General features: G+C 34.9%; 1 protein-coding gene across 5 annotated transcripts in view; it reads right to left on the bottom strand.

The window, feature by feature from the left end:
• Positions 1–16,542, bottom strand: part of GABRA2 (gamma-aminobutyric acid type A receptor subunit alpha2) — a 127,491-nt gene that overhangs the window by 47,855 nt on the left and 63,094 nt on the right. For all 5 annotated transcript variants that reach the window (XM_045474182.1, XM_045474186.1, XM_045474184.1 and 2 more), the window contains 4 exons: positions 9,109–9,329; positions 6,451–6,533; positions 1,802–1,945; positions 117–269 (listed from right to left, as the gene is read on the bottom strand). In XM_045474182.1, the coding sequence (XP_045330138.1) occupies positions 117–269; positions 1,802–1,945; positions 6,451–6,533; positions 9,109–9,329 (601 nt within the window). The remainder of the gene's footprint in view (positions 1–116; positions 270–1,801; positions 1,946–6,450; positions 6,534–9,108; positions 9,330–16,542) is intronic.

Here is a 16,542-nt window from a genome sequence, read left to right as displayed (position 1 = left end):
TACCCAGCCCCACACACCACAAATTACTGGTGTGAGTATCAAGAGAGATAATGCCTTTGAAAGTTTGCTACAAAACATAATGTGCTGTACAAGAAAGTGTGTAGTTATTCACTCACCGAACACAGTTCTTGCAGGAACAGATTCTCTGTTAAGCCAGAATGACACTTGGGAGAGAATGACAGTCATGATGCAAGGCAGATAAGTCTGAATCACAAAATACCCAATTTTTCTTTTCAAGTGGAAATGAGCTGTCATTACGGTATATTCACCTAGAAGAAAAATTTAAGAAGCTTAAGGAACTGTAATAGTCAATAGTTTGAACATTTTGGAAATGGAACGGATTTGAGAAAGAACAGTCCCTGATTTAAAAAAAAAAAAAAAGAATTTATCACATATATGCCATGAAAAGTATAAACCTTTAAATGCCTCTTTAGCATAGCAAGGATTTTTAAAAGTGAATTTTAATATTACCAAGAAACTTGCACTACATGCCTGAGGTACGGCATTTCTCTTTCTCTCCAGGTCATGCTTGTTGACCAAGGGGATACAGGATGCACAAATGCTCTCTGATCATGAATTATCTTACTTGCTCAGGTCTCTTATCCCCACTGATACCAACTTCCAGTCTCTGCTCTGATCGTTCTAACTCTCCGGCTTTTTAAAGTGCCAGTCTCTGGTCACATCTCCAAAACTGACCCGGTCTTTGGGCCCAAATTTTCCACTTTTGACCCTGTCACCCATTCTGATTGTCTCAATGTTGTATGTGTATTCTAATTCACTACCATTATTTCTATCCAGTCCTGAGAGCTACCTTCCTTTCTGGTCTCTGAGGTTACACCTGACAGATATACAATCATTAGTTCAATGTGGCTGCTTTTTCTTAGATGAGTGTGGCCCTTAGAAAAGGCATCAGCTTGGGGCACCTGGGTGGCTCAGTCGGTTAAGTGTCTGACTTCGGCTCAAGTCGTGATCTCATGGTTTGTGAGTTTGAGCCCCGCATCAGGCTCTGTACTGACAGCTCAGGCCTGGAGACTGCTTCAGATTCCGTGTCTCCCTCTCTCTCTAACCCTACTCTGCTCATGCTCTGTCTCTCTTTCTCTCAAAACTGAATAAACGGTAAAAAAAAAAAAAAAAAATTTTTAAGAAAAAAAAGGCATCAGCTTTCCCATGCAGGCCAGTAGTAATTATCCAGAAATCAAGAGTTGAATAGTCATAAATTATCCAAAATAGGAGGAAAATAATTAGAAAACTAGGGAAATTGTAACACTGTTTGAGGGTAAAATTGTCTTGTCTGAAAAGACATGCACTCTTTGAATTGGCAGTATATTTTAGACCACTGTTTCTAAACTTTATGCACACCTCCTTGGAATCTCCTTGGAATCTTGTTAAAATGCAGATCCAGACTTAGTAGGAAGTCAGGTCTGAGACTGTAAATATCTAACAAGCTCCTACAATCTGTGCTGCTAGTTCTTGAGCCCAGGAGCAAAAGTTGTTAAGCAAACTAACGTATTTCCAATGACTTCAACCCATCAATTTTATTATAAACTTGCTTTTTTGCAGGGGGCACCTGGGTGGTTCAGTTGGTTAAGCGTCCAACTTCGGCTCAGGTCATGATCTCACAATTTGTGAGTTCCAGCCCTGTGTTGGGCTCTGTGCTGACAGCTCAGAGCCTGGAGCCTGCTTTGGATTCTGTGTCTCCCTTTCTCTCTGCCCCTCCCCCACTCATGCTCTGTCTCTCTGTCTCAAAAATAAATAAACATTAAAAAAAAAAGTTGCTCCTTTTTAGGCTTATTTTACTAACCTGTACTGGATTTAATTGTCTCCTTCCCAATTGATTGGCCCAGCAGATCATACTGATTTAACCTGGAACCATCAGGAGCAACTTGCACTGAATCAGATGCATTGTAAGTCCAAATATAAGTGACCTCTGAAGTGGTATATGCATCTGTAGAAAAAAAAAAATTAAGCCCTTTAGTTAAGAACCATCAACAAAGTGCAACATCAAAAGTTATATATTACATAGAAACACTATTTATTATAAAACTTGATATTTATAGATAATATTTTATAGAGTAAGAAAAAGTCTTTGAAATTTACAACTTTCAATATGAAGAATGTTGAAGCAGATCAAGAGAGAAAATCATGACCGCAGAGTATTTTCATTGCAATCACTTTGAGAAGTGAACAGCAAATATCTCTTCAGAGCTTACAAAAATCACTGAGCCCTGAGATGGTCAAAATATCTTCCATAATTCCAAGGTAGTAGATGAAGACATTGTAATAAATAGCTTTTAAATACCCAAAGTCCATTTAAATGGCTCGCTTCGAAATAGCAATAGCAATCTCTTATGAAATAACATTTATAATTCAAAATGATAGCACTCTCTGGACATAAAGGTAACTTATTACCAAAAGAGAATACTGATGAATTGCATTGTATTTAGTTTAAGGACTATTTTTGTAGTTAGTTTTGTAAGTTTTTCTTCAAAACCTTTCCCTGGCTAAGAACTAAATGACTTGGCTCTCATGATTCAATGCATTTCATTAGAAGAATGAGAACCAGTTATTGCAGAACATGTAAAATAAATCAGAATGCCATAATCTCATCAAGATATATGTACTCCTTAAAAGATGTTCATTTTAAAATCAATGCACATAGAACTCACTGGACTATACTTTCATAGCATCCCTGTTAATTTATGGACTGGCAATAGACAAAACATATACAGATCCGGTATAACCTTCTGATTTATTTGGCCAAAGATACAGAACTTAGCAGAAGTTAGATGATTCTAGTGCTGGAGGGCAGGCAGCATATCTTGTCTTAGCCTTTCTCTGGCCCCGGCATTTCCCCTGTAGCTGTTATGACCTCTCCATGAAGATAGTCTCTCCAGCAGTTGAATTAACAGATAATTCTTGTTATACTACTGACCTGTTGAAGAACTTCTATGTACTTTTGCTCATGGGAATGTTTTAGAAGCATTAGTTACTCCTGGTTCTTGAGCAAACCTCAGCATTAGAGTTACGTAGTCAATTGGAAGAGAGAAAGGATTAGCTGTCTCCAGCAATATCCCTGCCCCTAGCTCTCTGGGATTCCGGAAAATTCATTTACATGCCACCGACAAGTTTTCTAGTTTGATAACATTGTTCTGGGATGACCCTGCTACCTACGTTGATCCAAGGTCTGAGATCACAAATAAATTCACACTTAAGCATCAGTAACAATAAAGTGAATGTTTATGAGTTTGCATCTTATTTTCTGTGTGGTCTTTAATAGCATACTACAATGTTGCCTGGTTTCTGAGTGTTACTACTAAATGTTAGTATCAGTGAAATACTCTTTTCACTGTTTCCATATTCACCTATATCCATAATTATATTCTGTGAACCAATATTTGAAATAGGATTCTAAATATATATATATACATATATATATATATATATATATATATATATATCTGTATATCTTTGTATGTGTGTGTATACACATTTAATAGCAGTTATATTCCTATAGTTGGCATATGAATTCTAGTTACTCTAAAGTCTAAGTCTGTATTAATTTCAATTAGTTAATCACTGATGATTCTGCTATTATGATTAAATAAGTAACATCGGTAATGTGGATAACTAGCAATCCATTTGCAGATCATCAAGTGGCTTGTTTTGTTTTCCCTATGAATATACATCAATAGTTGTGAATATTAATAAATTATGAAGTTTTCTTAAGTGTAATCATTCTACTTTTGAATTGTGATGTTTAACATTTAAACATCAATAAGAGAAAATAACACCCTACAAGTGCAGTGACACTTTTGAGGAACTAGTGAGACACTGAAGGGCAGGGACTGTATCTTGCTCATGTCTACACTGCTTGCACCTGGCACAGAGGCTGTCACCCAGAAAAAGTTCTTGGTTCATTCTTGCTAGATTGATCAATAAACTCATAATATTTTCTTATGTTATTTAATTTTACAGAAGATGGAAATCTGCATAGGAGCCCAAGAATCTGTTAAAGAAAGTGACTGATACTTCCCATGTGTTTCATGAAAAAGCAATGATAGCATTTCATTAGTCAGACAGGAATATGGTTTTTAGAGACTGGTGAGAGAAGACAAAGCAGAAAGTTACGAAAGACCAGGAAGGCATTCCTGGCCCACAAACACACATATAAACCAGGAGACCATTGCAGTGTTTATCAGTAAAGTGTAAAAAAAGGAGAGAAAGATAGCTTGTTTTACACATTTTACTATAAACTCTATCTCTAAATTGGATTTTCATTAAATAATTACATTTAATTCCGGTAAATAGCCCATTTTTGAGTCCTAATCTGCATTAAACATCAAATGCACATTGACTTGATTCTGAATATTTGATAACCAGAAAAAAATCCCCAAATTATTTTGAATTATTAACTTTTATCCCAGAAGATGATTTACAATCTCCTTTGGACTAATGGACAGAATATATCCAGACTCCCATTCAGGAACTTTTAAATAGCAAGAAAATATATAAAGAGGTAAGGCAACAGAAATAAAGCAAAACAAAAATGAATTCAAAATTGTACATTTATACAAAAGATGCTTCTTTAATTTGAGGACAATGATAAGTTTCCATAAGTTCTATCACTTTAGGGGAGAAAAGGGGGCTTGTAAGCAAGAGAGGAATGAACAAATGGCTGTTTCTGCCAAAATCTGTTGTGCCAACATTTTAAGGTTTGGGTTGGTTTTTTATACCATGCTTAATGTCCATACTTTTAACACTATGGATCAGGCACCTACTATCGTCAAGGATCAGTAAAAGAATATACAAATTGTTCATTCAAAGTGTCAGAAAACAAACATGAAGAAAATGAAATCCAAAAGCAATTACTTAGAGAACGCCTAACAATAAACTTTGCGTGTTGTCAGTATCACTTTGAGATGGAGAAAGCCATGTTCTCAAGCATGCAATATTTCACTACTCTGTGGACACACTACAGGGGATTTTTAAATTTCATTTAACATATTTTTAAGCATATTTATTGCATATTCAAAATGGAGACATCAAATCATTTATATTTGGTGCCTTAATGGTACTGACTTGCCCAGTGAAAAATTCCTTCCCTTCTTGAGCCGTTGCTGCATTTTGAATAAATCCTTTCCTTGGTATCAAGCCTTTTCAATTTTCTCTTTAATGCCATTTATGTAATGCAAATGAGGTTTTCTCTGCTGCATCTGCTGTAGTTTTTTCAGCATCATGTTTATGTTGTATAACATGATTGACTATCTTAAATAATTTTGGAAAAAATGCCAGTATTGAAGTGATGGTTTCCATGACAATAAAAGAAGGCTTTGTACTTAAAGAAGAGAGTCTCAAAGAAAATTGAGAGCTGACACCTTTTGTCAGAATGAACAGAACAAACGAGATTGAACTTCTCAATCCACAAGACTGTGGTCATCAAAATAATTAGAGGAGTTTGCATTCATATTAGCTATCTTTCGTCCCTTTTCTTTCACTTGATACAGTCTGTAGGGTAAAGGCACTTATTCAATCATGCATCTTTTTAACCAGGTGAGAGCACTTCATTTCTATTCAAGGGAATGAAAAATCAAAAGGTGCCCTGAATGGACAAAGATGGGGATACCTGAAAGAGTAAGGTAGGTTTCTGAAAAGCTTAGGTAATGGGACAGGCTAACACAAGAGAGAAGCTGTGACAGTCCTCTCCATGAATTTATCCCAACCCTGCCCTAAATGCTTTGTGGGCCTTGGGAGATGATTTGACCTTCCCTCTTTTCAATTATTCCAGCAGAGTGGATGCTTCTGCTTGACATACAAGATATAACCTCAGTGACCCAGAGAATAGCCAAATACACAGAGCCTTTTCTGAATTATTTCATGTACACAGAAGGTGCCTGCATGCAGCAATCCACTGCATCATCCCCTTCAAATTTATTTTAGGAAATTAAACAAAATCACTTCCATTTAGTTGAAAAGTAGGAAGATAATTGCACAGATCCAGCTTCTGTGCCTGCCATTTGCAGCACGCTGATTATTGCTTTAATAAACAACAGAATCTAACCCTTACAATTCATTCCTAGTTATCAAAAAAAATTATTTTTGCATTTTTAGTGTGCTAGAACTTGGAAAAGAAGGTAAACGATATGGTCTGGACCTTGACAAGGAGCTACTAGAGTACCTTTTCCCATGTATAAAAACACATGATGTTCTTTATCAGCAGTAAAACAAGGGATAATTTAAACACCATGATTAAAATATAATGATATTTGAGAGTACAATAGGGCTAGCAAATTAGTTCCTTGAGGGAAATCAGCAAGTCTTTTACTTCTATATCTTTTTGGGTAAATATTAAGCATTTCACAATACTAGAAGAAAAACTCTATAGTTGAGCATTGCAGCAAGCTCTCCTTGATTATATAGACCCAAAATATGTACCTCCATCCCCATACTTACAGCTGCCAAATTTCAGAGGACACGAATGAGCATCCATAGGAAAATCCTCCAAGTGCATTGGACATTCAGCTTGAACTGTAAGCCTAAAAGTGAAAATTTCACTCTTTGTTTAAGTAAATTGGCAAGTGACGACAAATCACTCCCTACTGTTGGGAACAGCATCAGTGATGAGGTGGGATCTTCATTAGAGCATTGTATTAGGCTAATTCACATTGAAATGTTTTTGTTCTTTCACTTTTACGTGATCCTTCAGAAGACATTAGCATATACAAAATCTGAGCTCAAATAACAATATTTATTTACAAATATTCTTAACCAATTTGTACTCTGTGATTTGTTAAGAAGAAGATATATATATTATTTAAGGGCTATTTGCACAATAACATTCACTATTAATATTTGAAATCCTAGAGAAAAAAAGAAAAGAATCTGTATTATAAAAAGAACACGACTTTCACCCACCAGCTCCTCAGCAACCACAGAGCAAAACTGATACAAGAATTCAGTATCGGCTCACAGGAGCTCCCTTCAAAAATATGTAAAATGAGTATCACATACTACATTTAGGTACATGAATTTAAATGTAGAAGTAGAAAGAGATACATATATAACTGTGCCTCCTAGAAATATCTTGTTGAAATTAGACTATTTGCTAAATTATGGACACATATTGTTAAACAAATATTTTTTTTCTGCATCTACATGATCACATTAAAGAGTAATCACAGCAAACTTGCTATAAAGAAAACTATCAATTATTCCATGTCTCACATAGGTAAAGTGTATAGAAAAGGTATTAAATTGAACTTCTCATCACAATAAAAAAATGTGGCCAACAATTTAATTATAGCTTATATACTTCTAAGAGAGTATTTAAGTAGAACTCCATGCAATATTTTCCAAAACTGTGTGTTCTCTGCCAATTATTTGTTTAAAGCCAAAATTTCCAGTCATTGGATTAATCCACAGGAATGATCAAAGTATACGTTCAACAGGGGTAATGCATCTGTATTGCAGGATTCAGAGAGAGAGGCAGAGAATAGCTAGCATCTCCGTGTTAGGCAATGGTCATTTAGTGAGTCCTTAAGAGTTTCTTCTTTAAAGATGAGGACTCTATGATTGCCCCTTCTTAAATAATTTACACAACTGAAATCCACCACTTAACATTTCATATGAAATAATATTACATCAAATGTCTCAAATATATGATTAATCTATATTTATTTAGTTAAGTTTATTTATTTTGAGAAAGAGTGCAAGTTGGGGAGGGCAAAGAGAGAGGGAGAAAGACAGAATCCTAAGCAGGCTCTGCACGGTCAACACAGAGCCTGACATGGGGCTCGAACTCACGAATTATGAGATCGTGACCTGAGCCAAAATCAAGAGTCAGATGCTTGACCAACTGAGCCACCCAGGCACCCATGACTAATCTATATTTAATGCTGATAGTTACCAATGCTTCAAAGCCTTTATTAAACATTTACATTTTAGATTATACACCACTTAATTAGATTTGTGATTGTTTTGTTATATAAGTAACTTATTTTAAAAGATTAATTCATGAGAAGAGTTTAATGGAATACTTGCTAAAGTCAACAGCTATATATTTCTTTATATGATTTTGAAAGGTTGAATCACATAAAATTGACACTACACGATATTATTTGATTTACAAAATGGCAATTCAGATTACTTAATGTATGTGATTATGGTACCTGTAAGGCTTATTGAATAAAAACTACCTCTTTAAAAAATATTTTTTTCTTTAGAGTAACTTCTATAAGGAGGACCAAAATATTAAGTAAAAGTTAGCTTAAAAAAATCACTTAAAATTTTGATGGCATATCTGATGAAATATTAAAAATAAAATTACAGGTTGGTATAAAGGAAATTTCAAATCACGATATTTAAACTCCACTTAATTAAAATGTAGTGTCAAAAAGAAATAGCCAAAAATAATCAATTTGTCGTCTTCTTTTTTATTTTTATTTTTATTTTAATAATTAATTAATTAATTTATTTATTTATTTTGGTGCATGCTGGAGAGGCGCAGGAGAGGGAGAAAGAGAGTCTCAAGCAGGCTCCATGTCTAGTGAGGAGCCTGACCCAGGGCTCGATCTCATAACCATGAGATCGTGACCTGAGCTGAAACCAAGTCTGACACTTAACTGACTGAGCCACCCAGGCACCCCAAAAATAATCAATTCTTAATAATTAAGGTAATGTTTAAGCTTTAACACTAAGATGAGAATCAATCTCATAAATACTATTTTACCTTATTTTAATATCCAGAGATTTACAAAGCATACTATGAGTACTTCCATAATCTGTTATAAAAATGTTCAACTTGTGTTAATACTTGATGACTAGGTTGGTTGGTTGTTAATACATGGATTTCTTAGTATTTAAATGTTTTTTTTGATGCTCATTTATTTTTGAGAGAGAGAGAGAGAGAGAGAGCATGAGTTGGGGAGGAACAGAGAGAGAAGGAGACACAGAATCTGAAGCAGGCTCCAGGCTCTGAGCTGTGAGCCCAGAGCCTGATGCGGGGTTTGAACCCACCAACTGCGAGATCATGACCTGAGCCGAAGTCAGAGGCTCAACCGATTGAGCCACCCAGGTGCCCCTAAATGCAACATATCAAACTTAAAAACATACCTCATTGTGTACAGCAGAGTCCCATCATCCTGGATCCGAAGAAGCTTATTTGGCATTGTCATATTATGAGCTACCGATTTTTTCCCATTATGAAAGAAGGTATCAGGAGTCCAGATTTTGCTAGCCATTAAATTGTTGAGTCGAAGAATGTTCATTGGGCCTTTAAATTTTAACCGTTCATCTTTCCATTTTTGTCGAAAGAAAACATCAATTGTATATTCCTGAAATATAAAATATAATTCTTTTGAAAATAATAAATGTTTCAGATACAAGGACACTATAAAATTCCACCAAAAATAATATCAATAGTTTATAAAGAGGGAACACTATACTGACAGAAGTTTTGAAAGGTTATTTCTTTATCAATAAATGTTGACACTTAACAATGGGATAAGTATTGTGTTTATACAATTAGCTACATATTACTATTAAAAGAAAAGAATAAATCTATCTGGCTTCTTTAAACTGAACAAGGTTTTAAACGGCGTTACTGCATCCTATAGTTTCCAAGTATAGGAAAGGGGGCATGTTTGGCCAGGGTCTGGGTGATTGTTCTAAGTATTTATCTCAAGAAAAAGCAGGTGGCCTTCTTAGTAGCTCCCCCGCCCCCCAAAAAAAGAAGGAAAAAAGAAACAACTATTAAACACACTGTCAAATCTGTATGAGTCATCATCTGCTGTTGCCAAAGGAACTATAAAATATCATATTTCTTTTTTAATCTTAAAAAATGGTGAGATACAGTATTGCTAGCAAGAAGTATTAGGGGATGATTATTTCAACAGAATTTATTTTATAAAATTAGTCATAAAAAACATACTTGACAAGTTACTGGAATACTTAAAATACAAATATTTTGCAGATAAACTCCCTCAGGTTAAAACATACTTTTAAATATTCATACAGACAGCTAGTGATCAATTCCTATATTATGATTCTCTAACACTTTAAGTTAGCTTAATCAATCTCTTTCTTGCCCTCTCTCTCATTCCTCCACTCCCTGACTTCCTCTCTCTCTCTCTCTCAGAAGAGAATGTATGCATTTTAGACAAGAGGTACAATTCACAATTGTGATTAATACTGACAATCTTTAGATATTAAAACTTTTGTCAATATATGTTTGTGCAAACTCACATGATAGATCACCAAAATGTTCAATTACACAGCCGAGACTGGAAAATCAGAAACTGTCTTTTGATCCCAAAGCCACAGTCATCACATTTGAAATTAACACCTTAGCAATTGGCAGTTTCACTCAACTACAATTATGCGTGTAAAAAAGGATAGATGAAAAAGGCCATCTACTTATGAAAATATCAAATCACTTGCACAAACCTTAATCAAACAAATGATTCTCAGTGAACTCTCAAAAACTGAATGGATGAAGACAGTAAGTATCAGCCATAGGTCATGACATACGAACAGAAAATAAGGAGAGGCTCTGGGCTGTGTCCCTGATCCTTAGGAGAAAATTTCACGGTTGAATTGATGCTCTCAGTGAGTCCTTTCTTAAAAATGTTTAATTTCATACAGGTGTAACTCAATTTTTTAAAGAAAGATCTAGATTAAGAGATGAGTCTTTGTTATCTTAAGTTTTTATGCACGTGTTTCTTTCCAACCACGGTTCCATCAAATCCAAGCCTAATGTGAATACATAGGATATTTACTTGTCCAGGCAAACTGAATGCATTTTGTAACTTTTTGTAAAACATCAAATTCAGATTTTCCATTTCTGTAAAACTAGGATAGGTTTTATCTGTTTCAGAAGCTATTTCTACGGCAATCATTTCCTGCAGATCTAACACATAGGAGATATGTAAGCTTTATACACAGTAAGTTTCAGGTGAGTTCTTTTTAAAAACTGCTTTCGGGAATACTGTTTGTTCCTGAGCATTCATGGTGTCCCAGGTGTGCCTGCCAACCTCTTACAGAGAGTAATCTCTGACTCTTTCTCCCCCGCCCCACCCTAACCAGGCGTTCGTGTTATATTGTAGGCAATTTTAATAATCCACACTACCAGGCCTCACCTAAAGCAAGTTTCCTACCTGCCTGAGTGGGGAACTACTCACAACCACATTCCCAGTCCCTTGAACACCTGGAAAATACCCAGTCAGCTATCTGTGTATCTTCATTACTCCTAAAGCTTTCCATTACTTTCAGATCCCATACTGCAACTGTATGTTTGTTCCTCCCAACAAGCTTGCAAATCTTCACAAAAGGCACCATGGCTTTCTTTTGTGTATTATCTTAGCTTGTCTTCAGACATATGCAAGAGTATAAAGAATATCATAAACATCTTGGAACCATCACCAGCAGAAATGCCATCACAAATATTATTGAAGCCTTCTTTCTCGTTTATTCCTCCTCAATCACATTCCCCTACTCTCTGAGGAAATAATTATCTTGGATTTGGTGTTTATCATTCTCCTACACGTGCTTAAAATTTTATTACATAAGTATATGTTTCTGTATCACATTTTTAACACTTATGTAAATGGTATTATACAGTGCATACATTTCTGACACTGACTTTTTAGTCATATTACTGAAATCCATTCATGGCAATGTATCTTGTACTTGGACTCATTTTCATTGCTACATAGCATGACTTTTTAAGAATACTTCACAATATTCATCCTGTTTCTATATTCTTTTTTTTTTTCTATTTCCAAACTGTAACTACTGCAAAGCAATACTGCAAAGAGCCTTATTATACAACGCTTTTAGGACAAAGGCCCCAGAGTTACTCTAAGCCAGATTAGCAAACTTTTCCATAAGGGGCCAGTAAGTAAACATTATAGGCTTTATATATGGCATCACAACCACCCAACTTTGCTATTGTAGTGTGAAAGTCCTCACAAATAGTACTTAAATGAGTCAGTGTGGCTATATTCCAGTAAGTCTTTATATATAAAAATAAGTTACTGACAGAATTTGACCCATGGACCATGGTACGCCACCACTATTCTAGAATAAATCTACAAGTAGTATTACTAGAATGTACTATATGTGCATCCTCAACAAGATATTTTCAAGTTGAAATCCTAGAAGTCTTGTTTCTGTACAACCCGGTATAAACAGAATGCTTCATTTTAGCCATTAAGATTTGTGTGAATGGTTCATAGTGCTACCATTGTCTATTAATAATGAAATTTACCACATTTTCGTATGTTTATTAAGTACTCTAGTTTTCTCTTTTATGAAGTGTTCATTTCATTTACTCAATTTCCTTTTAGGCTATCTTTTTCTTATTGAGCTATAAAAATTATTTACATTATATATACATTATATATTTTATTAAATATACTACTCAGTAAGAATTATACTAAGATTATAAAGATATTCAAGTATCACAAATATATCCCTGTACATTTCCTCTAAAGATAAAAGTTCTGCTTTTTAAAATTTAGGTCCTGGAATTATTATGTGTCACATGAAACAAAGATTCTACTTTGTTTGTTTGTTTTCAAATAGAAAACAACTTTCTAGTTCATTTAGTGACTGGTCCATCTTTCCCCATAGATCTGCAATGGCATTTCTCTCATGTATATAGTGTGCATATAGGTATGAAAATGTTTCTGAGATTTCTCTTCTTTTCTACTGTTTGTCTATCCAAGCACCAATTCCAAAGCCATGATTGCTATAGCTATCTAGTAAGCATAATTAATAGTATTTTCATTATTATTCAAAGACATTTTATAATTTCCATGATGTGTTTCCTTTTTCTATATGTAGGAGATAATGTGAAGTGTTTTTATGTTTCCAAATGTGTTGGTTTCTTTTATTTACATTTTTTGTCACTGATGTTTAATTTTACTGCATTTGTAACAGGAAACTATGTTCTGAAGATACCATTTCCAATTTATTAACAACATCTTGGGAGATCTTTTATTATTGAATCTGACCATCTCTGTCTTTTAATGGTAATTGAGCTCATTTACATATCATATGATTATTAATATATCAGACATGTCCCCAGGCTATACTGTTTTGAGCAGTGACAAAATGATAATTATGATGGCGCCCCTAATATAGATATTTTTCATGATTGATGAAAATAAATAAGGAAAAAAAACTCTAGAAAATTAACCATAAAAGAATACACACACACACACACACACACACACACACACACACACACATGTAGAAGAAAAGAAAATACCAAACTAAGAGAAAAGAAAACTTAAGAACCATATGGTTCTTTAAGAACTTAAAGAACCACTTTATTTCATGTGACATATAACTTAAGATAAACAGTGTCTAATAGTGCTGAAAGATCTTGAGCTTAGTTTAGAAAAGAGTTCAGAAGCCAGAATGCAATGGGTTGAGAAATGAACAGAAGATACAAATGGGGGAAGCTTAAAGTACTCTCCCTACACCTGAGTTTGTAAATGCCATTAAGGGAAATCAGTTTAACCATAAAATCTAGAGACTACTTAAGAGCAATTGGCTACTGCTGTGTAAGAAACACCTAAAATGCAGTAGTTTATAACAGCACCTATGTATTATTACCTCAGAAGACATGAGACCGGGAATCAGTTGATGTCACCTGGGCTCTGCTGATCTCAGCTGTTTCTGCTCCTGTGGTAGTGGCCATTGGCTGATCTAGGCTGCCACTGTGTAGGGCCACGGGGGCAACTCAGCTCTGCTCCATGTACCTCTAATCCTCCTGTAGGGGCCACAGGGCTACCTTGGGCTCATCTTTCTCATGACAGTGGCAGAAGTACAAAACGGCAAAACCCAATGCCATTTCAAGTCTTCACTTATGTAAGTAATGTCTGTTAACATCCCATTGGCCAAAGCAAGTCACATGGTTGAATTCAGTGACAAGTGTTATAGCAGGTCACCCTGTTATAGTAGGTCCACTCTTGGTGGAAAGGCATTATACAGTTAAATGGAAAAAGATGTGTACATAAAAAGGAGTAAAGAGTGGGGGCTATGACTGCAACCTATCACACCAGGCCATGTGGGAGAAAATTAAAGGTTTTTATGAATGAACGAAGAATTTGAGAAAATCTGAGGCTTTATTTCATTAGGGACTCTAAAGAAAGTTACATGGGCCTAATATCAGGGAGGCAGTTTGGTTTCAAGTCAGTAAATATAATACAATCAGCTGTATTGTAATAAATGAAGAGAGAGACTGTGAGCAGAAACAGGATATTCAGCTTGGAGCAGTGGTTTACAAAGTGGCATATGTACATTCTTTTAGGTGTAAGAAGAAAATAGAGAATCCTTTTTTTTGTATAAAATTCTTATCCAAATCTAAGAAGTAAATGAAACTTTGTTAATAGATCACATAGATAATAGCTAATAGATAATATAAGGAACGATATTGGCACTCTCAGTGCACCCATAAGCCATTCTATGGGAAAAGAAGGCACATAAAATGGTCAAGTGATGTCTCATTCATTTGCTTGTAGTGCACTGTGATTTGGAATTGGGTGAATTTGCAAGTTACAATATCTAGTTTTGATTAAACTAAGTCTAATAAAAATAGACAAGTGGCTTCAAAAAGTATTGCTACAGGATGCCATGGATTGAAGGAAAGACAAATAATCACACGAGCATAAGTGACAACAACAAAATCAGGGAGGTCAGTTCTATGCTTAACCTGAGCTCTTCAGTAGCCACATAAAGACTGATGAACAAATCAATTCTAAAAAGAAATCTGCAAAAGCAAATTTATAATTATCAATGAGGCTATTTAAACTATGAGTTTACAGCCACTATTTTTGTTAATATAAAGTTTATTGTCAAACTGGTTTCCATACAACACCCAGTGCTCATCCCAACAGGTGCCTTCCTCAATACCCATCACCCACCCCTCCACCCCCATCAACCCTCAGATTGTTCTCAGCTTTTAAGAGTTTCTTATGGTATACCCACTATTTTTAATGCTAACATTCATCTTAAGCACATGCTGCACCCTGAAATACTGGTTACTGTGCCATAAGGTTGCAAACAGCAAGTTGTTTTAAAAACTAAACATCCAGAACATAAGGACAAGCATCTAGAATTTCTGGATGAGTTTTTAAAAATTGGCATAATGGGGGCGCCTGGGTGGCGCAGTCGGTTAAGCGTCTGACTTCAGCCAAGTCACGATCTCGCGGTCCGTGAGTTCGAGCCCCGCGTCGGGCTGTGGGCGGATGGCTCAGAGCCTGGAGCCTGTTTCCAATTCTGTGTCTCCCTCTCTCTCTGCCCCTCCCCCGTTCATGCTCTGTCTCTCTCTGTCCCAAAAATAAATAAACGTTGAAAAAAAAAAATTAAAAAAAAAAAATTGGCATAATGGTTCAGTAACTAATAGCTAATGATGTACTTCTTAAGTTTGAATTTATGTATCTTTTTCATTCATGAGTTATCAAAATATATATTAAAATATAAATTTAGAATCAGACTTTGATTGCTATTATTTTAAAGTACTTAAGAAAGATACTTAAAAATAATAAAGTCCATTTAAACAGATTGCTAAAATATTATAAACGGCAATCTTAAATGAGAGCAAAAATAAATCTATTTTATTAATAAATATAACTATTTCTGAAATAATATATATTTTAACTTTATATTATTCCAATTTCTACTTTAGTGCTTATCTTACAATATTTTCATATGTTAATATAAAAGCATAAAGATATATAAATATATAAATAAAAACAGTTGATTCACTAGTTTTTGTGGTTTTGTTTTCTAAATTAAGAAGGGAGAGTAAGGAGATATTTCTTTTTTTTTTAATTTTCTTAATGTTTATTTGTTTTTGAGAGAGAGAGAGAGAGAGCTGGGGAGGGGCAGAGAGAGAGGGAGACACAGAATCTGAAGTAGGCTCCAGGCTCTGAGCTGTCAGCACAGAACTGACACGAGGCTCAAATCCACGAACCTTGAGATCATGACCTAAGCCAAAGTCGGATGTTTAACTAACTAAGCCACCCAGGCACCCCAGGAAATATTTCAATCAAATATTTATTGCATATCCACTAAGAAAAAAAGGATTTCCAAATTATTTGCATTTGAATATGCATATAAAATGCACATTCTCAATATATGAAAAAAATATTCTTGAAAGATTCCTTAAAATAAACTTCAGGTTTGCCATGAGTATGTGCTAACAGAGTAAATAATTGCTTGATTTGTGTGTACAAGAATATTGCCAGAAGTACAGAACAATGCAATTTCTTCATATATCCTAAGACTCAGACCCATGAATTGAGATTCTAAAAGAAATAAACAATAACAAGATCAACTACAAAATCCCTCAAGTAATAAACAAATAACTAAGAAGCAAATTTAGAAAAAAACAAACAATTCACAAAGATGTGGCAGCATGCAGCTGTCCCATGGCCTATGCTCAGGAGACGTGAGTCTGACTGTGAGGTGAGACTGAGGAGTTGAAGAATCCACACACTTCAAGTATTGAAAAATTCTTTACAGGAAACTTAATCC

Source organism: Leopardus geoffroyi, chromosome B1 (genome assembly GCF_018350155.1).
Source record: "Leopardus geoffroyi isolate Oge1 chromosome B1, O.geoffroyi_Oge1_pat1.0, whole genome shotgun sequence".
Taxonomy (NCBI): Eukaryota; Metazoa; Chordata; class Mammalia; order Carnivora; family Felidae; genus Leopardus; species Leopardus geoffroyi.
This window is presented reverse-complemented; position numbering and strand designations above follow the sequence as displayed.